Source organism: Seriola lalandi, unplaced genomic scaffold, assembly GCF_002814215.2.
Source record: "Seriola lalandi dorsalis isolate HSWRI2012SDOR001 ecotype SW California unplaced genomic scaffold, Sedor1 jcf7180002054318, whole genome shotgun sequence".
In the NCBI taxonomy this organism is placed as follows: domain Eukaryota; kingdom Metazoa; phylum Chordata; class Actinopteri; order Carangiformes; family Carangidae; genus Seriola; species Seriola lalandi.
In genome coordinates this window covers 320,373-341,858 of record NW_019524871.1, presented here as the reverse complement: position 1 = coordinate 341,858, position 21,486 = coordinate 320,373, and the positions used below count along the sequence as shown (strand labels likewise).

At 41.6% G+C, this 21,486-nt stretch overlaps 1 protein-coding gene across 2 annotated transcripts in view; it reads left to right on the top strand.

Annotated features, from left to right (window-relative positions):
• Nucleotides 1–21,486, top strand: part of LOC111655461 (endonuclease V) — a 63,451-nt gene that overhangs the window by 11,726 nt on the left and 30,239 nt on the right. For both annotated transcript variants that reach the window (XM_023406879.2, XM_087174131.1), the window contains exons 6-7: nt 4,211–4,279; nt 4,478–4,606. In XM_023406879.2, the coding sequence (XP_023262647.1) occupies nt 4,211–4,279; nt 4,478–4,606 (198 nt within the window). The remainder of the gene's footprint in view (nt 1–4,210; nt 4,280–4,477; nt 4,607–21,486) is intronic.

Below are 21,486 nucleotides of genomic sequence, written 5' to 3'. Positions count from 1 at the left end.
CACCTCTGACAACGCAGTCACACACATCTACTGATGCAATCAAGGACAAAATCCTAGCGGCTCGGACATGTCCATTTTAGGTATCAGGTAGCATCGGCATAACACGCCCATGCTGCGAGTCAAGCGATGGATCAGTTGCTGTGCATGAAATTTTAGAACTCCCTTCCCGTCCATATTGATGTAATTGTCACTCCCTGGTGCTCCGTCTAATTTGTCTACAGGCACGCAAAGACATGCGGCGCCTCGAGTCAACACCATCTTTGGCGTTTCATCGCTTGGTGGGAAATTAGTTTTGAAGTAATCTGCGGAAACACAAGCCATATCAGGCTCGCCACCAAATTTCTACAAAATCTGCCGTTTAGAAATAAGATTAGCCATAACCAGATCTACACGCAGACCGCCTCATACCACTGACAACTGATACGCTGCCACACTCAATTAGATGTCATCGAGTGTATCTGAAAACATTTCCAGCTCACTGGCAGATTTTAAAAACCAATATGCTGTCTGAGAAGTGTCTCTGAAAGTTTCAGACACAACTTTCCCACTTTTGTGGGAAAGTTGTGTAATTAAATGTGCAAGTCTCAAGAGTGAAAGTTTGTGTGTTTGTGTGTGTGTGTGTGTGTGTGTGTGTGTGTATGTGTGTGTACTTTTAAGCAAAAGTATTGTGTGGTTCTATATTACAAATACGCAATTTGTTGCTTGTCGTGTATTCTCCTGTATCCACAAAGTTACAGATACATTATGTGTGTATAAGACGTTGATCTTAGCAGCTAGTTTAAGAGATTCTTAAAAGAATAGCTCAGCATTTTAAGAAATACTCTTCTTCAAATGTCTGAGAGTGAGATGAGAAGATCGATATTAATCCAGACCTGGAGTCAGGAGGCAATAAGCAGTTAGCAAACAACAAACGGTGCTCAGAGACTCTCCCAGATCTTACAGTGAGGTTGCTGAGTACGTCAGAGATTGTATCTATACATTCGCTAATACTAATGTATAGGTATGTTTATGTGTGAAATAATAAAAATCCAATCCAATCCACTTTATTTATAAAGCACAATTTAAATAAACACAAAGGTTCCCAAAGTGCTGTACATTTAAATAGACATAGTGAAAGACAGAATCATTAAAAACACAATAAAACATAGTACAAAATGGCTAAATTATCTGTGCACATAAAATCAACAACCTAAGCAGTGTTAAAAGCCAAAGAAAAGAGGTGCGTTTTAAGAAGATATTTAAAATGGGACAATGAAGAGGCCTGCCTAATGTGCAGTGGCAGTTCGTTCCACAGTTTCGGGGCGGCAACAGAGAATGCTCGGTCCCCTCTGAGCTTCAGCCTGGTGGTGGGAACCCTCAGGAGCAGCTGGTCAGCTGACCTGAGAGATCGGCTAGGTGCATAGGGGTGCAGAAGCTCAGAGAGGTACATTGGGGCAAGACCATTTAAGGCTTTAAAAGCAAATAAAATGAGACCAAGTGTCTGTGTGTCATGCCTGTGCAGTAAGTTCGAAGCTGGAGTTGGGACGTACGAAGAGTCCCAACACATAATTCCCCAAACAAGATGCATCGCACTGATCGGTGAGCCTTAGAGGTGGGTAGGTTGGTGTATTTCTGAACTTTGAACAGAAACTTCCAGTCTCCACCACGTTCTGACTCTAGCTCTTCTGTAGCCTACTCGTGCTGCATCCCCACAGTGTTGGCAGAACGAGAGGAACAGGAACACATCCTGTTATTCAGGCGTGGGAATTTTCAAGCTTTCTGCCAGCCTTGTTGTCACATCATTTAAATAAATGAGCTAATTTAGCCTGAATTAACTAATTTTGCAGAATTACAGATTTGGAGCCGCTCTTTAACAAGTGAAAGTTGGTACTAACAAACAGTGTACTAATAGCTTCTTTCAAATGAACTGAGTCAATTGTACTAGTCTTACTATCCAACTCACAGACGAAAGACAAATGCAGCTTTAACGACAGATGTAAGAGCGGTTTTTATCTTCTCATCTCACTCTGGGAAAAAATAGTAACAAATGAATTTCACAAGATTCAAAGTATTCCTTTAAATGAGAAAAATGTAGCTGTAGTTTGTAGCTTGTGATGCCTGGAGTTAAAACTAAACAGGGTGAAATGGCGTTTAGCCACGATGCTGCTGACTGCTGGAACCAGCTCCCACTGGAGGTGACATCTGCCCAAACTGTAACTGGCTTTAAAAAAGAAGCTAAAAGCTGCACATTTGCCTTGCATGGCTTACTTTACCACAAAATAATGGACAAGATGCCTTGATAAGAGGAAACTTCTTTGCAGTGTATTCTCCTCAACAGCCAGTGTCTCCATTAAAAGACGAGCATGCATCCTTTTGAAGTGCCCTCGAACAAAAGCCTTCGTCTCTACCTGCTCTCCAGCCGCCCTCTCTTACTCGCAGCTGAATTCCCACAAGATGTAAATGTAATGTGTCTGTACTTGAGCAGAGACAGGGGAGTGCAGTGTGTTTTTGTCTGTGCCAAGTCTGAGACAAAACAAACAGTTTCCTGTTTGTCCTTGATTCAGTTTTAGAAAATTACACCCTTGTTGACGTTCCTCTCTTTTTACCTCCAGTGTCGCTCTCCTCCTCTCCTGCTCCATCCTCTTTCCTCCTCTCACTTACTTTTCCTCCCATCTCATCTCTTTTTCTTTTTTCCCCTCTCTGTTTCTCATTGTCTCTTTCTCTTTCTCACTGATAGTCTGGCTGTAACTCAAACTAGTGTGTTATTGATGACTTGCTCTGTGTTTCTGCTGTTCTGGCTTCAGTCCTACACTTGCTTCTTAGGAGCCAAATCTCTGGCACACACACACACACACACACACACACACACACACACACACGCTCTCGCACACTGTTGGCCTCCTCCCAGCCGGGATCAGAGGCCCTGTGCGGCCCCTCCTGTCTCCCTGCTGGCTGCTTGCTGTAATCAGTCATAGTAGAGTGGACACCCCATCCATCACAGAGGCTAAGCTCCCTTCATGGCTCTGGCCCATAACCCACAGCACACCTGTCAACAGCGGTCCACATCTCTGTGTCTGACTTTGCACTGTGTCTTCAAGTGTGAGAATAAAAGTTTAGTTCGTACAGAAGAAAATGAAGGGGTCATTTCAGAATAAAGTTACAGTGAGTTCATCATCCTCCAATCATAAGTATGAGGTATCAATCTTGTCTAGTTTGTGCTTTTATTAAATATCAAAGATTAGCCAGTCAGTTTATGTAGTGATAATATTTTGACATCAAATCTGAAACAGGTATTAGCATTGTGTCTATACTGTTAAAGTTGCCATATCTTTAGAAATATGTTGCATCCCTCTCTGAGAGTGTATACGATCTTTTCATTTGTATGTATTGTATGTGTTGTGTGAGCTATGAGGAGATGGGAATCTGTATATATATATATATATATATATATATGTTTGCATACTTTATTTAATCAGAAAGTCACACTGAGATAGAGATCTTGTTTTCAAATGAGACCTGAGAACAGAAAATAAAATAAATAACAAAAAGAAACACAATATTAATAGAAGGGATACAAAATGTCAGTGATTTAAGTATACATTCATATATGTAGCCTATTTATATAAACTACGATCAGAGTGTATATTTGAATGCATTTAAATATATTTGCATTCGAATACACAAGCATGTAGTCAATAAGATGACAGATTGTACACATAAGTGCATTCTGTAATAGTAGTTAAAAATAGATCATGTACAACAGTTACACCAAAAGGTCAGTAAGACTTCTAAGCAGATTTTTTGAATTGGCCTGTCAGTGTCAACGTGCCAACTCTCAGTCAGCTCTGTGAATTATTCCAGACAAATGTGGCGTGATATCTGAAGGCTGTCCCACCAACATACTGAGCCCTAAAGCAACACAACATCACACAGACAGAACACATGTATAATAAAAAAAAGATAAAAGTTGACAACATTTTGACTTTACTCTTGGAATCTACTCGGACAGTGAAAAAGACTGTTTGGATTAGAAGACTGGTTTGTTCCCATTTTAGAATTTCGAAACAGCTTCACTTGGACATGAAAGCCGAGACGCACAGAGGTCAAAGAGAAAGAAAAGAGAGTGTGAACCTCTCCAGCAGGTTAATAGTTTGTTTCAGTTTGCTGCTGTTTGCTCTGCCCTGCTGTACATCTCTTTTTGACTTTGATTTTTGTTTCTTTGCCTCCACAGATAGCTGCTCTGCAGAAAGGAGGAGACAGCTTCCCACTCACAGCCGCCTCAGGCAAAGTGCTCGGAAAGGTGCGGCAAAGGACAGACGCACAGAAATAGAAGCAAATAGTTTTCAGATCAGTGTTGTTTTGTTGCTGCTGACTTCAAAGAACGCACGCCGTGCTAAAAGTCAAACTCGACAAAATGTGTGTGACGATTACAATCAGGGAGAGAGAGAGAGAGATAGAGGTGGATGTTGAAAAGTTACCAGAGCTTCTTTGTGTCCAGGCGCTGCGGAGCTCTGACAGGAGCTCTAAGCCGGTGTACGTCTCCGTGGGCCACAAGATCAGTCTGGACACAGCTGTGCGCCTCACACACTCCTGCTGTCGCTACCGAGTCCCCGAGCCCATCAGACAGGTACATGCACACACACACACACACACACACACACACACAAACACACACTCCCACTACAGAGCTGCTGAAAGGAAGCTTGCCATAGCGAAAAAAGGCAAATTCAAAAGACTCTGTGATAAGATGTAACAAAAAGTTGAACTGTGAGGCAGAGCGCTGTGTTGGAGAGCGAGCAGTGATCATCACTTGTGTAACAGCGTCCTGCTGTGAGGCAGGGAGGTGTGATCATCACGCTGTGTGCGCTCTGCAGCAGAAGGGCCTGGGAGAAATGGAGGGAATAACATATGCAGTCAAATTAGGGATTTCTACCAGAACTAGCGCAGATAACCATGGAAACAGTTTTGGACAATAACATGATGTCAACTGTCAAGAACTGATCCAAGCAACAATGTGAGGATTTTTTTTCCAGCTCCATAGCAGAAAAACAATCCTTGTTCCTGCCGAGGAGTTTACTGGCTGTGCTGTATCTGTATCTGTATCTGTATCTGTATCTGCTGCTGCTGCTGCTGCTGCTGCTGCTGCTGCTGCTGTCATATTTAGATAAACTGTGTGGACAAGTGAAGGTTTCAGTTGATGAATTAGCCTGATTTTTCACACGATTGCAGCGCATATCTGTGAGCAAAATGCTAAAAAATCGCCAGTTATACATTTGCTTTGAGTGTTGCTTCGTGTGTATCATCCGTCATTGTTTAGGTCCACGTTTCTGCCATGCACAGTCAAATTTAAAAAGCCAACAGGCTGCAGGATAACAGAGCAGGATGATTGATGTTTCAGCAGGTCAGTGACAGTAAGCAGAGAACACAAACGTCCGCTGAGCACCCGGTAACTCGGAGGATGGAAGATACAGATAGGTGACAGATTAAAGGAAAAACCTGCATTAATGAGTGGAGAAACATGACAAATGCAGATCCTTCCAAACAAGACGTCAGGAGCTCACTGATGTTTGATGAGTGTTAAAAAGCATTGTCACCAGATGAGAGAATTGTCTTTTGGATGAATGCTGTTTCGCCACACAGTGGAGTTCAGTCCAGTGGACTGGGAGAATCTGCTCTGGAGGCTCGTGCTGGACCATCACTTTACTCACACACTGTATGAATCCATTTGAAAGTTTGTGGAATTATTTGAAAATCATATTGCTCTCTGAGGTTTAATCATGAGGTTAAAATCCTAAATAAAGTCAGGGAGGCTGAATAAGGCCTAGAAACAGACAAACCCATTCCTCCTTATCTTATATGTGAAGTAACTGAACAGCTGTCCAGAGTGAGTTAGATTGCAAAAATAGAATAAATAGGACATAACGTTACATTAGATATGAAAAAACTCTGTAGTTCTGAAGTAGAACAGGTGCATTTACTCTCATGCACCACTACACCACTTACATGAACAGATTTGTTTGCGGCACATGGTGCAAAACTTACGTTAATTTTACATTTTCTCATATTTAGAATTTTCTCTTAGTTATACAAAACTCATGAGTGGTCCAGGCACGTCACAGCTACAGCTAGTTTCCTAAATCTTGATGAATTGGGAGATTAAACTTGTAGCCAAAATCAGCAAGAAACAAAACTGACTGACTGCCATTGGAAATTTAACATTCTGTCCACTGTTCACAATGGGATGTCCATCATGGCTGCTGGACACAACATGTCTCCTACCTCACTGAGAAGCCCACTCTCAGTGTGTGTGTGTGTGTGTGTGTGTGCGCTGGAGGACTTGTGGACTTGTGTATGTTGCACACGGGACCATCGCTGGCTTCCAAACTATTGAACTCCACCAATTTTATTTATCAAAATATGTGTGCAGCAGAACTACTGCATATGTGAAAAGAAGTTGTGAAAAGACTTTTTGTCTCCAGAGGGATCTTTGTAAAAAATTTCAGAAGTGTCGGTTGGTGATGAAAAAAATCTGTGTGGAGTTAGAAAGAAGTGAGCTCACCCAAACTCTGTGGCCTGCTCTCAATTCTGCTTGAGGCTACTAGAAGCTCAAGGCTACGTTAGCCACTGCTAGCACAATACACCTGGTGTTGGTGGTTGAGTTGCATTTTGGATAATGTGGGTACCAGGTTTGACAAGGTAGAAGAGTGTGTGGAATAAAAACAATTGTGAGTGTGGTGGAAAAACTATTTTAAACTTAGATTCAAGGATGAATAAGAAAACAGCTGTGAGCGGAGGATTGATTTTCCTCGTCGTGTTCAAACATCACAGAAAAACATACCTAGGTTTAGCAAAGGAATATGGAGTAAAGTTGCTGTCCATTCTCTGTGTCTCTACTTTGTCAACAACAATATAGTATTGACCCAGAGATGGTGAATAAGATCACCATGACCTGTTGTCTCATGTTGTTCAGCCACAGCGTCGCCTTCCTGGGGTAGTGGGTATTGAAAAGTAATTTTACAGCCTTCACGAGACCTGTTAACGGAGTAATAGCTTTGACAGTGTTTTGCATGTTCTTTATAAAAAGTTGAGTCTTAAAACATAAAAAAAGAAAAACTTGACCTGAACCCGTCCTTCCTCCTCTTCCTCCCTCAGGCTCTTTTCTTCTCTGCCACTAGGCTGTGCTGTGCTTCTGCTTTTACTTCCACTGCACAGAAAACACACACACACAAACGCACACAAACACACACACAAATACACACACACACACACACACACACACACACACACACACACACACATCTCAAAATCAGTTTTTCACCAAGGGAGCTGCAGTAGCAGCGGCTTACTCATCCCCTCCTGTGTGTGTGTTTATTTCATCAAAGTGTGGTGCGATGTGTTTAGCTGGTGGGAGAAGGAGGAGGAGGCGGAGGAGGAGGAGGAGGAGGACGAAGCAGCAGGGACTGAATATGGACAGGGACACTCACCTTCCTCTGTCCAATCACTGACACCTCTCTCTTTATCTTTCTCTCTGTCCAACTCTTTTCCTTTTCTCCGACGTCCACATTCCCTCTTCACTCTTTCGCCCTGTCTTCTCTCTCTGTCTCTGTCTGTCCCACAGATCTTACCTATTCTCTTTATTGCTGACATCACACAAAAACACTCCTCACAGATCCAGTTCTGGTGAGTGTCATGTTCGGAGCTGAACTCTGCGTTTACGTCGCTCTTTCGCGGGCCGAGCGAGATCCGTGTCCCTCTGGCCTTTTGAAACCTCAGTCACAACTTGTGGAGAAAAATTCTCAAAAAGCCGTCGATCTGACAGGAAGACTCTGTGAATTACGTAACAGTCGTATTTTTGAAGTTTGAACACAGCAGAAAACAAGCTGCAGTATCCTCCCCTCTGTCCAGACACTCGCCGTGAACAACAACAGGAACAGGCCAGACAGGTCAAATTATAGATGCTCGAATACATAATATTGTCACATCTCTCTGTTGGTTGTACAGACACACACACACACACACACACACACACAAATACACTTGTACACACTTGGCCAGACTCAGCAGCTAAAGGTTGCCAGGGTGTCTGTGGCAGACATTGTGTTGCGGTTTGTGTCTAGTTGTGGTTCACTGCCGGGACACACACACACACACACACACACACACACACACACACACACACACAGAGCAGCGGTGGGGTTTGTCAGATAAGGGCACAGCTGACACATCAGACTGTGAAAAAGTACAAAACAAAAACACAAACACTCGTCTTGTTAATGTCCACAGACCGTCATCAGGTAACTCATACAGTGTGTTTCTAAATATGGTATATGTATGTGGTTTGTCTATATGGTTTTTACCTGATTGCGAAGGTTCAAAGATGAAACGTGAGAACCAGTACCAGAGTATATTCATGTTAAATTATCAATAACATGGAAGAAAGCAGCAAAATTTCATGTTTGACAAAGTAGGAAAATAAGAGAAAAGGGAGAAAAACATTAATCCTTTAAAAATGTTTTTTCATTGATCAGTGCTCAACTAATCATAATAATTATCTAAATCCAAAGCAATTATTTCAGATGAGGCCGTCTTAATATTCTACCATGGTGGACATTTATTAAATTTCAGTTGAAAAATGAGCAAAATCCAATTAGATATTGTAGAAGGTTTTGGATTAGCACATGGTGTCAGGTGTTACTTACAGTTTTAATAATCATGACTGACAAAGGTAAAGTGTCACAGCAGCTGGGTGTTCACCTCCGAAATCTATGAATTAACCCTTCACTCTGCCGTGTGTTCTTCCCTCATCCTCCGCCCCCCCCTCCTCCTCACCATCTAATAAGATCCTCTCACCTTACATCATGAGTCAAGTAAACCCCTCCTTCCACAGCCTGAGAGATTCAGAGAGAGGAAGATGAAAGGGAGAGATGACATCATGGTTGGATTCTGCGGAGAAGGCTGATGTGTGAATGCACTGCAGCAGAATCCTATGTACCACAATGGAAAAACTGAAACACACACACACACACACAAACGCAGAGAGAGAGAGAGAGAGAGGAGCTCAGACTAATTCGCGCCCCATCTCAGCCTTGCTTCCTAACACCATTAAATTCTCACACTCCTTCTGTGTCCCACGCTTCACTTGATAAAGCCTAAGAGAGCATGTGATGGGAAGTAGAAGGCGAGCAGATACCTGACTCTTTTATTGTACTCCGCGGTCACTGTGACAGTGAGCGAGGTTAGAGGGAGGGAGCTGACACATCAGGGGGATGTGTCATCAGTGACCCGAACACAAATCACTAATCTAATCCCTGTACAGGCATTTACCTGGTTTTGAGTCACTGTCTCAGAGTCATCTGGTGTTTGTCTTGGCCTGCTGCCATCATCTGAGGTGGAACTGACTCCTGTGTTGATGTATTAATTCTGATCAGAAGAGTTGACTTCAAGCTTAAAGCAGTGTTACCATACATTACCTCATATTGGCAGATTTAACTACAAGCTGCAGGACAATTGATGAAGTAAGGCTCAGTTGTTCTTGAGTTGCAGGAACAAACAACACAGAATACATGTATTGTTAAATCTGTTCAAGGGATTAATGTCTGTGCACTTTTGACTTTTAATTTATTAAGGTGCTCTTGTCTAAGCTGAGCTGTTTTCCTGCATGGCTCTGTTTTGACATTCACAGATCTTTGTGTACCTACTGTCGACCACTGAGCAGCTCCACAGTAACAATACACTGTATTTTACACGGCCATCATTTGCTAATAATCTCCTATGAAGTTTTATGGAAAGAACAACGTAACTCGGCACAAACTATTATAGGTAAAATCAGGACACTGTTCGACTGGAACTGTCCAGTTTGTCTATAGGCAGGCGTGCAGTTCACTGTATTACTGTATATGAAGGATAAAGTTTCCAACAACAAATTGATCAAAAATAACTTTTTACTTGGGCATAAATGGAGCCGTTTTCTGAAGGAAATTCCTCTGAATCACAGTGAAAAACCTCACCAGTGTTTACAGAGAAGCTGGATTAATTATCTAAAGAGAGGACGACAAAATATTTCCGTTTTCTCCTCCTTTAGTGTGGAGTTTGGAGCTGAAATGATAAGTCAGTCGAAAGGAAACTGGCAGCTATTATTGACGATGCTGTAGATGAAATGTTTAAATAATTTTTAAGCAAATGTCAAATATTTGCTGGTTCCAGCTTCTCCAGTGTAAAGAGCTGCTCTGCACGTCATTGTCAACTGAATGTCTTTGGGTTTGGTTGAACAAAACAATGACAAACTGGAATTCTTTCCACTATTGTCTGACATTTTATGGACCAAATGATTAATAAAGACAATAATTGGCAGATTAATGTATAGTAAAAATAATACAAGTCCTAATGGACTTATTCCATGGAAGGAAAGGGAGCGTGCACTCGTCAAATGATAAACAGTCGTCATTTGTTCAAGTCAAGTCAAGTCAATTTTTATTTGTATAGCGCCAACTCACAACATAAGTTATCTCAAGGCACTTTCCAAATAGAGCAGGTCTACACCTTCTCTTTATGATATTATTGACAGAGACCCAACAATTCCCACCAAGAGCAGCGCTAGGCGACAGTGGCAAGGAAAGAGACAGAAACTCATATGGATGTTATTGTAGTTCCTTATACTTATGGCTAATAAAGGCGAGATTGTAATTCATAATGAATATTTTTCCCTTGTTTACCTTTTGGGCTTTTCCAACCTTTTCAGCGTGATGTTATAAATATATACTGTGTATATATATATATATATATATAATACTGTGGTTGTGTGATAAGATGTTTCACCCAGCATTTATGTAAGAGACAGTCGTGATGCTTGTTCATGTTCTTTATGGAGGTCGTGTAGACCGAACCTTTAGAGGTAAATGTAGCAGCAGCAAAAATGTTCACCTTTATTCCGGTTGTGCTGCCGTCACAGCCACCTCACACATTCATGTTTTTTCTTGCTCTTTTTTTTTTTTTTCTTCCTCTAAAGAAATTCCTGTTAACTGAACTGTTCTATAACTATCAAAACTCAGAAATGTGTCTTTATTGCTCCTTTCAATCAGTAGCTGCCAAACCACTATATCTTTTCCTTGGAACTAGAAGAGAAATGATCAGGAAATAACAGATGGAAACGATGGATACAATAAAATACAAACAGAGCAACTTTCTCACTTCTCCCTCCCACATGTTCAGCTTTGAAACATGCAGCCCTGTGGTCAGAAGCTCACTCCTCTGACCTCTCAGCTCAGACATGCGGTGGCCTACACATATAAAAAAAACATGTGCACACACCGGCCACACACACACACACACACACACAGGCACATCCCCAGCTCCTGACTTCCTTTCCAGTAGTCAGTTAAAAGCGCTAATGGACAACAGTGGAACAGAAACCTAATTTTCCTCAAGCTAATGTTCCTTGACAAACGCAGTAGTATCCTGTCAGACCTGCTCACTTGGGATTAGCAGGCCTGTCTGTTGGCTCTTGATCAAATAGGTACAAAGAATTATAAGAAATAGAGTGGTCATGAAGGGTTGCAGTTTCAAGTTCTATAAAAAAAATGTCACTGTTTTACAGTGCATTTTATTTTGTAGTGCAAATATTAAGATGTATAATAAGACGTTTCATCAATCATTCGATGAACTGTTACAACAGTATCTCTACAACTGACTCATCACTACTATACGTCCTGTCATGTGGTTGACGCTTCATAGGCAAGTCTCATGCTTGTTTTCACTCAATAGGTTTATGCACATTGTTGTGTCATGTGTGTAGTCTTGGCCCATGTTCAGTCCAGATCCATTACTTCCCACCCCACCACCACCTCCTCCTCCTCCTCCTCCTCCTCCTCCTCCTCCACATACCCTGATGGGAAGACATCCACTGGTAATGGGACTCTGAGGAGCTGGCTGAGATGTACAGTAACAGCTTGTTTCCAGACCTCTGTCTGAGTGCTTTGCACAGAGAAGGAAGTCACTAATTACACTCCCTCTCCCTGTGCAGCAGTCACCTGGACACTGCTGACTCTCTCAGAGCCGCCCTGTACTGCAAAACCAAGTTCATGAAGGACTGTGAGAAGTCACAGTGCAGTCTAAAGTTTGTCTGGCTTTCTGGCAAACTGTTTCCTGGAAGTATCAAAGGGGTTTAACTTGTGTTTCTGTGCAGCCGACGTTTATCCGTTGTTACATAAAACAATCTCCTGCAGAGCCACGCATGCTAAAAACAACCTCCTTTACAATACTGTAGAGCTCTCTGGATATCGGATGTATACAATTTCCCTGCTAAGAGGCGATAAATGTGGCTCCATGTTCCAGTCTCCATTTTGTATCTCCAAGCCCCCCCCCATCCCCCCTCTGTAGGAAGACAGGAAATGTAAAAGCTCCACAGCTGCACTCCCAGATTGCAAAAACAGATGGAATTTCAATGTGAGTGATAGGCGATGGGGAGCCTGCATGCATAGCATAAAAGAGATTGAGCAATGCATTCTGTGTGTGGCTACGGAGGAGGAGGCATGCAGTGTGTCTGTGTGTATGAGCGGGAGATATTGCAGATGCATATTTTGTGTGCAGATATTGAAGACGAGGATATATTTCTGTAAGAAACAAGGACTTCTGTTTTTTGTTGTTTTGTTTTTAGTGTGACAGTATGCAGATGCAAGAGATCATCCTGTACAGCCGGCCAAAACAGAATGTATGTTGTCGTGTGTGTGTGTGTGTGTGTGTTTGTTCTCTCTTAAGTCACCAGCCCAGTCCGGTGTGTGTGACTTTCTTTTGATAAGTCCCCACTTTTTCAACTTTTTCTTTCAACTTTCAACCTCCTTGTTCTCCTCGACTTTGTTCGTCCTCACTGTTTTTCTCTTCTCTCGCCGCTGTCTCTCATCCATCCATCTATCTCCACCCAACCCCCCCGCTGCTCCGTCTCCACTCTTTGAATAATTCAGGCCTGCAGAGCTAGTGTATTTTTGGTTGTTGTCACCTCTGCAGTAACATAAACACAGCCCATATCAGTGAGCATACACACACACACACACACACACGCACGCACTCATGCACACGCACACACACACAGACACACACACACACACACACACACACACATGCAGCCCTGCACACGCAGAACGTCACAAAAATGAAGATGCCAACAGCAAAGAAAAAAAAAGAGTGTGTGAGCCTGCTGAGACTCACACCATCACTGTGCTCCGCCCCATCTCTGCTTCGCTATCCCAGCAGTGACTAATAATATGTCTCACTTTTCTGTGTCTTCCAGAGTTACACAAAGTTTGACTGGAGCAATGTCACATGGATCCTCCTTCACTTGTTTTCTTGCAAGGTCCTGAGTTTTGTGTTTGGACAGTTAATGGAGTAAATTGAGGAGTCATTATGAGCCACACTCTGGTTTTTATCAATTTAATCATCATTTCCCTTCATTATTCCTGTTGAGATCAAGAATCTATCATTAAACAACCTGTAAAATCTGCTGAAGACAGCAGCATATTTACATAGTAGTTAAAGGCCAGTTTTGAATCTGTAGACAACGCGAGGCTCCACTACATCCTCTGGGCATCATGCATCAACAAATGCTTCTTTTAAAGCTGCATAATTGATTTTTTTTTTTTTTTTTGGCCACTTGGGGACAGCAGAACCATCTGAAAACACAACACTGACCTCACATTATAAAGCTGTAATAGTGAAAATGTTCTAGAACACACAGAGCAACATTAGCACTCATTTGAAGTCGTGCTTTTGGTCGTCATGGTCCTGTTGTGTCTCGGGCGATCTGATCACAAGTGGTCAGTTCACACCTGGCATTAACATGCGTCTCCAATGCATCTCCAGTGACCACTTCCCCGCTCTATATGCAAATTAACACGAATGTGATGCTGTTTTTAGCCAGTCCGACAATGACAGACGAGTCCATTGTGTTTGTATGTGAGACAGCGAGAGAGAGAGGGAGAGGGAGATGGAAAGGCATGGAGGGGTTGAGCAAATCACTGAGCACAGCTGTATAATGAAATCAGGTTTTAGTCATTTGAAATAATAAAATGTTTTTGGTTGGTTATGAAACTGTGTTGGGGCTAATCAGACTGTGACAGAGGACGTCAGTAGAGTAGTTGGTCCTTGTGTCCACACTGTTAAAAGAATGTGGACATGTGGCTCAGAATGTGTGATTGGCTCTCGAATGCTTGGGTGTGTTCACACCTGAACTGAAAGCTGTACACCTGTGATCAGATCAGCTGAGATGGATGTTAATACCAGGTCTGAACAGGATCCATGATGCATATACATCTAATATTCACTCTCCTTTTAATTCTGTTTTGGTCTCCACCAACTTCTGAGGAAAATACCTGGCTCTTGAGCTGCTAAATGATTCACTTTAATCACGATGTCACAACTAATTACCTGGTTTCTTGTCTCTGCAATTTGATACTGGTAGGTAGCATACAGTCAGTTTATCACAGCTTATTAGGTGAAAGCAAGGTACCTGTTGCATCTGGAAACAGTGTTTATTAGAGCAGAGTTTGTGGCCCGGAGGCCAGGAAACCAAAACAATGAGCTAAAAGAGGCTGAAAGACTGAAGATCTGAGGGGAATTGCAGTCAGTCATTACACACAGTCAATTTATCCTTAGCTAATATAAAAATATATATGTGCACGGCAATGTGCGTATGTTTAGAAAGTTACTGATATTAAAAAAGTTCATGGCTCAATATAGAGTGGTTCATTCATTTAATAAGGTAGTTGATACTGGTTGTCTTCTGCTGTGTTGATTCATTAAAATAATAAAAGTGTAATTTATACGTGTAGGATACCAAGATATTGGATAAATGGAAATTTAGATTTGCTGGAAGCAATAGTAGAAAGGTCAGGAGATCACCAATGTCATTATGATTCCTCCTCTGTGACCAAATTTGTTGCCGATTCATCCAATATTTATGGAGATATTTCACTCCGGGCCGTGGTGGTGAACCGACTGTTTGACTGAACGACACGGCCCTCAGGCTCTCAAATGTGCTCTTCTTTTTTATATCTTTGTAAATTGAACATCTCTGGGTTTTGGACTGTTGGTCAGACAAAATGAGCAGTCACAGTACATCACCTTAGCTTCTGGGAAACTATTTTCTGACGTTTTCCAGAACCTCCGAATAGACATTCACAACTATCAACAGATTAATGAATAATGTAAATAACTGCTAACCACACTGATAGCAGTGATACACATCACTTCCCCATTTGTTCCTCTTTTAAAATAAAATTCTCTGGAGCGGCTTGAATGTCGCGTTGACTTGACAGTGATCGCAACACAACACAATGTGTTTAGTGAAATCTGAAGGATAGATGAGTCTTGTGAGAGAAAGACAAGGTTGCACAGTCATAAAACAGTCATGTTGTACAACTGACAGGCTAAAACATCGGTGAAGAGTGACACCGCTGCTCTGCTGGCGCCAGCTGTACCAGTAGGCTTGTGGAACTTTTCTGAATATGCCGAGAGGATGTGACTGATTTAAAGTGGAGCTCCCCTTTGGGCCCCGAGGCTGTGTAAATGTTAATATATGGCTGTCTGACATTCTAGTGCTGCTGCCACTGGACTCTGGACCTCCACAGAGAGATTGGAGGAAGGTTGGAGAAAGACGAAAGAGCAGCCCGTGGGTGGATATGAGAGATAGAGGTGTAGATGAGAGGTAAAACAGAGGTATGAGGAGGTAGGACAGAAAAGGAAGGAGGGAGATCTGGAGGAAAAAGTTTAATGATTAGAGTGATAAAAAGGATTTGGCTTGAAAAAAGTAGACTGGCATAGCTGCAGGGCTTAAGAGGCTTTGGGGGGCTGGAGGATAAAGACCTGCCCCAGGCCACTGGACCAAAGCCAGGACTCAGACTCCTCTCTCTGTATGTGCGTGCGTGTGTGTGCCTGTGTGTGTGTGTGTGGCCTGAATGTACCAAAAGCCGGCAGAGAGCGAGCCCTGCACATCTGTTCACCTGTGCATTCCCGCCCTGCCAGGGACTGTGGCCAGAGGAAACAAGATCTGAACTGATGGAAATTCAATGAAGGGTTTTCTTTGCTGTGCAGCAACACAACTGTCACTTTCTCCTCAGTTTGTCACATTTACTTTCCCTCTATTTTCTCTTTGTCAGGTACACACAGTGTGATAATTTATGGTGCTACAGACCAGAGTGGGAAAATGTCTTTACTGCATTTGTTTTACAACGCCTAATTACAAACCAACCAGGTTTGTAAATAAACGTCGTAAGGAGCTAAGAAGTAGCTGCTTTATTGGACAGATTTTTGTCGGCTTGCCAAGTAAGAGTATTTTGGTGAAAAGACAAGTCTAAACATTTGGGTTTTAAGTTTTAGGTTCCTCTTGTGCAGCTGCTTCAGTTATGTTCTCTCTTGCTTTAAAGGGTTGTTTTGACATTTTGGGATATTGGCTAATTTACTTTCTTACTGAGAGTTTTTAGAGAACATGAGACTGTATAACTTGCTGAAAAGTAGCCACAGTAGCTACATGTGACAATTACAATATAATGATAAATGAAAAAACATAATATACATAACGTATGACACAAATTCCGAGTGCACTGAATTGAGCAAGGGTGTATATTTATTTAATCGCTCATGAATTTAACTTTTCATTTGTAGCAGAAGAACAGAGTTATTTCTCATTTCAAAAACTACAAAATCTCACTTGAGAGAATTTGAGTTCAAGTTGACAAGCTAGGAGAGCTGTCAAAAAGTAGTGTACTAATGCCTTCAGCTGTCTCCGACTGTCACGTTCCCTCACCGTGCAGGTCATAGCAGTCTGTTGTGAGTCTCCCATCTCCCGCTATGATTGACACACCGTCCAGGAAGGGGATAAAATTTCAGAGTGAAGCTTTAGAAACACAATAGTCATGATTTAGCATGCTAGGATTTGCTAATTAGTAGTAAACGCAAAGTACAGCTGATGTTTATATGGCGGTAGTTTGTAGTATTTTTACTATTTGGTCATAAACCAAAGACATTAAAAATTTTACCTGATGATGTTAAATGAGAACTTAAGGGATCATCAAGTTTATTACAGTTCTGATTGGAACATGAATGTCTGCACAAAATGTCATGGTAATCCATCCGGGCGGCCTAATGACGAGATGGATGGCCCCGTGTTACTGTTGTTGTATCTGCTCTCTTTGTGTGTGCGTGTGTGTGTGTGTGTGTGTGTCTGCATGTAAACACAGCTCAAGCAGCATTGGGGACTTTTTTCTTTATGGCACTATGTAAATGAGGAGTCTCAAACCTGCTGTTCTGTTCTGTTCTGTTTTGAGGTTTTCAACATTTCTCCAGCTGTAGCTTCTGCCTGGATCTTCCTCTCCTCTCTCAACTTGAAGTATTTTTACCCACAGGGGAGGGAGCAGCGATCTGAGCAGGGACACAAAACACTACAGCAGGTTAGCTTGTTGGCCACTGCAGATTTAACATGGTTTGCTACGCTAATTCAGATCCCCACAGGCACTTTACATCAAGAAGCTTGAATGAAATATGCAGCGTAATGACCACGATTCAACATTCCCAGACAGAGATGAGCTGCTGCTGAAGTTAGTATCTCAAGCTTAAAAAAGCACTGACATCATACTTTAAAGTAGGTGTATATTAAATATGACTTTGGCTTCACCTTAAACATAAAGGTGTGTGTGTGTGTTTGTCTGTGTGTGTGTGTGTGTGTGTGTGTGTGTGCGTGCGTGCGTGCGTGCGTGCGTGCGAGTGCGTGCGTGCGTGCGAGTGTTGATTCGTATTTATTCTATCTGACATAGCAGCTAGCTTCATTGTGAAGTGTTGCTCTCTCATAACACAAATACTGTCATGGAGATGTGTGCAGACATTCGCACACATACTCTTCACACAGGCACACACACCCACAAACACACACACACACACACACACACACACACACACACACACACACACACATGGGTCCTTGCCAGCAATTCACATCTAAATTGCATAACTGGTATCAAATGACTGTGCAGCAGCAGAACAGTTTGATCAGTGGAGACCAGGTTTATGAACTCAAACAGCTTCACTGAACAAAGCATTGATCAAAAGCTGGTGGCAGAAATAATCAGACTGGGCCTTATTTCTTCAAGTATTTTTCATAATGACCTTTAATAGCATTTGCAGAGATTTGATTGATTGATTGATTTATGGCTCTTCAAAACACACAGATCCAAGGGATATTTGTTGAAGTGAGAACTCGGATCATCTGACTACAGTATTTAGTCAAGGCACTGTACATAAACACACACTTAAGGCATGCTGAGTATGGACCGTTGTTGTCTGTGAATGCAGACAGTCAAGGATATACCCAGTGATGATGATGTACATATGATGCAGCTTCTGTTGTTCTGCCCTGAGCCGTACAGGCAGCACTTCATCATCCTCACAACCAGCATGAGTTTGAGAAGATGCTTTCAGTAATTTTGCATCACCTGCAACTTGTTCCTAAATTTAAATGGTCAAACGATCATATCAAGTGGAATGGGCATAATCAAAATAAAGGATGGTTCTTACTTGAAATTGAAATGGAATGGTTTACTGGCACTCTTAGAAAATCCTGTTATTCCTGAATGTGCAGCAGATGACTGAGATACAATTTCAGTTCTGTAACACACAGATTCTAATGTTAATGTCTCTTGCAACATCCTCTTAGTTGCAAATATGAATGACTTAGTTATACCCAAATGCACTGAAAGCTAATTAGCTACGAGCCATTCTCTCCCACATCCTAATTCTGCAGTGATCTCATTCTTACTGATATCTTTCCCAGAAACCAGTAACAGAACCCATTCACCAGAAGCTCGCCTTTAACTGTGGTTCAGGGCTGTTGCCTAGGGCGCCACCAGCTGGAGGAGCCAGTTGGTAGAAAGCAAAATCCTGGAGTGACTGTTGAAAACGTCCACATGAGACAACCACTGCTGACAGTCAAAAAATGTCGCATTTTGTTAATAATGAGAGTCGAAATATGTGGAAACCCCACTTCTGCAACAGATTTACAACGGGTGACAGGTCTTGTATATGTGATAGATGTGTGGGATACAGCTTCAGTTCTGTGGCACAATTTTTTATGTGTTTGTCCTTTGCAGCTTCTTCTTAGTTGCAAGTAAGATTGAGTTTCTGGAATGACTGGTTCCTGAGTATTGGTAACTCCATGAATAGGATACAAAGCACTAAAGGACACTTTACAAAATATTATAGGAAGCCATCAAAGAAAAGCTGTGGGTGATATGGGTTATATTTTCTTAATGCAGAGCTATTAAGCTGTCAAACATCCAAGTTGCTTGAGTAATTTTAATGCGGGCCTAATGCATGCTAAATATGCACTGGAAGCTGTGTAATTTAAATAGAACTCCACAATATATTGGATAATAAAATACGACCAGGACATTTATAACTATAAATAAGTATAAATAAAAGAAAATACATGCATTTCAGGGCAGAAATGACAGAGAGTTGGTGTGTGAGTGAAATGACACACCTGCACACATGATCAGAAACTTAATATTAGAATATGAAAATCCAGGTTGCTTTTGTTCCATATCCCATCCCAGACATGATTAAAATCAGGATAAGAGATTACAGGGAGTAATGTGCATGTAAAGGCACTAATATGATGATGATAGGACACAGAACAGAGGTTGAGGTTGAAGCTAAATGAACTTGAAATAAACTAAAATGTGATTAAATTATTCTGCAGCGGTGGGTGTGCGGTGGCCTATAGGGCATCAAAATGATCAGAAACAGCCCTGCCTGTTATGGTATCTATGTGTCTCTCCCATACTGTTTCTGCTCTCCTATCTTGCCTTGTGTTACATATGTGTCTGCCTGGGCGTGGCCCTCCGGTCCCTTCCCCCACATGCTGCTCATCACCTCATTAACTCAACAAGCACCTGTAGTATTTAAACCCGGGCTGCGGTCAAAAAGTCAAAATAATCTCCTCTCTAACCACTTCTCCTCAACCTCGATGGAAAGTGTCATGAGGTCAAGGAAAGATGTGAAGGAGAATTCATAAGGACTTAGGAAAAGGCAATTGCGGTGCGGAGAGAATCCGACTGCATTTACACTAAGCTTCTTTTTTTTTTTAAACTAACTTGGAGGATAAATACTCCTTCCCTAACCACAAAAACTAAGCAAACAGGAATGAAATTTTAAAATAAGATGACATGAAAGAAATATACAAATATAGAAAGCTGTGTCAGTAAAATAATAATTAAATAGAAATAAGGGACTGAGCAAGAAATCTGAAGAAATTATATTCAGACATAAGTGTAAAGTTTCCTGGCATAGAAGCTTTTGACATTTCTATGCAATTGTTATAGAGAAAATTAATTTTTAGTGAATTCCTCAATGGGAGGGGATTTAGTGAAATGACATTTATGTTTAGGCTATAATGTTTTGTTATGATGATCATATTGTTAACTAGAAATTCAATATATTTGTTTTTCATGATGACTTCTAACTGGACAGATTTGAAAGAGAAGAGATATATTATACTATATTTATGGATTTCGGCTTCAGTCGATCAAACAAGGATTTCCATGATTGTGTCACAAACATAAAACAGCTGCTCTGTTGTTTCTACATGTGCATGGGTCTGACGAGGTGAAAATTCAATGGTGTATTGCTTTAAATGTTGCAGCTGCAAGGAATTATGGGACGGCATTTTATCCTTTCCTTTCATAAAGGAAAGTCCAGTGTTTCCTTTGCTAAAGGAGATAAGATAGGAAGTATTGAAGCTCCTTTCCTTATCACTGAGAGAATATGACCAGCTCTTATCATGGCTGCCGCTGAAATACTTCCAGGTCATTTCACTGAGTTGGGAACCTTCGTAAGTAAAAAAGACTTTTCGACCCAAACTCTTCCCTCCAGTCTTCAGCAAATTGCTTAGTTCATCTACGTGCTACAACTCTTCAGCCAACTTGTAGTTTTTCTCGCCTGAATACTCGTGTTGTCTTTTGAACCCAGTTTAGCTTTTGTCTGCTTGCATCTTTCAGCAGTTCACACCTCCTTTGATCCTTTTGGATCCTGAAAAACTTTCTAAATCATAACACTGCTGCAGCTGCCATGTAATTAATCTGTAAAGATAAGAGAGGCCCTAATATTGAGCCTTGAGGAACCCCACTAATATCCTTAGCCTTTGACACAGTCCCAGTCCCATAGTCCATGAATGATGATACAAACCAAAGTTGTACCAACTTCTTGAAATGACAGCTGATTGGATCATAAGCACCAAATGAACAGGTGAAGGGTTCATTCATGAGTACTCTCCATGACAGCAGGGGGTTTACCATCCCAGTCTTCATGTCATGTTGCCTTTATGGAGCCTCATCTTCACAGCATGAGTTTTGATTTGTTAGTACTATTTAGTGAGAGTAACCTACAGCAGCACTGTGATAAATAAATGGTAGATTTTAAGTCTTAAGAAGAGATCACAACAAAGAATATTTAAATGACCTGAGTATGGGT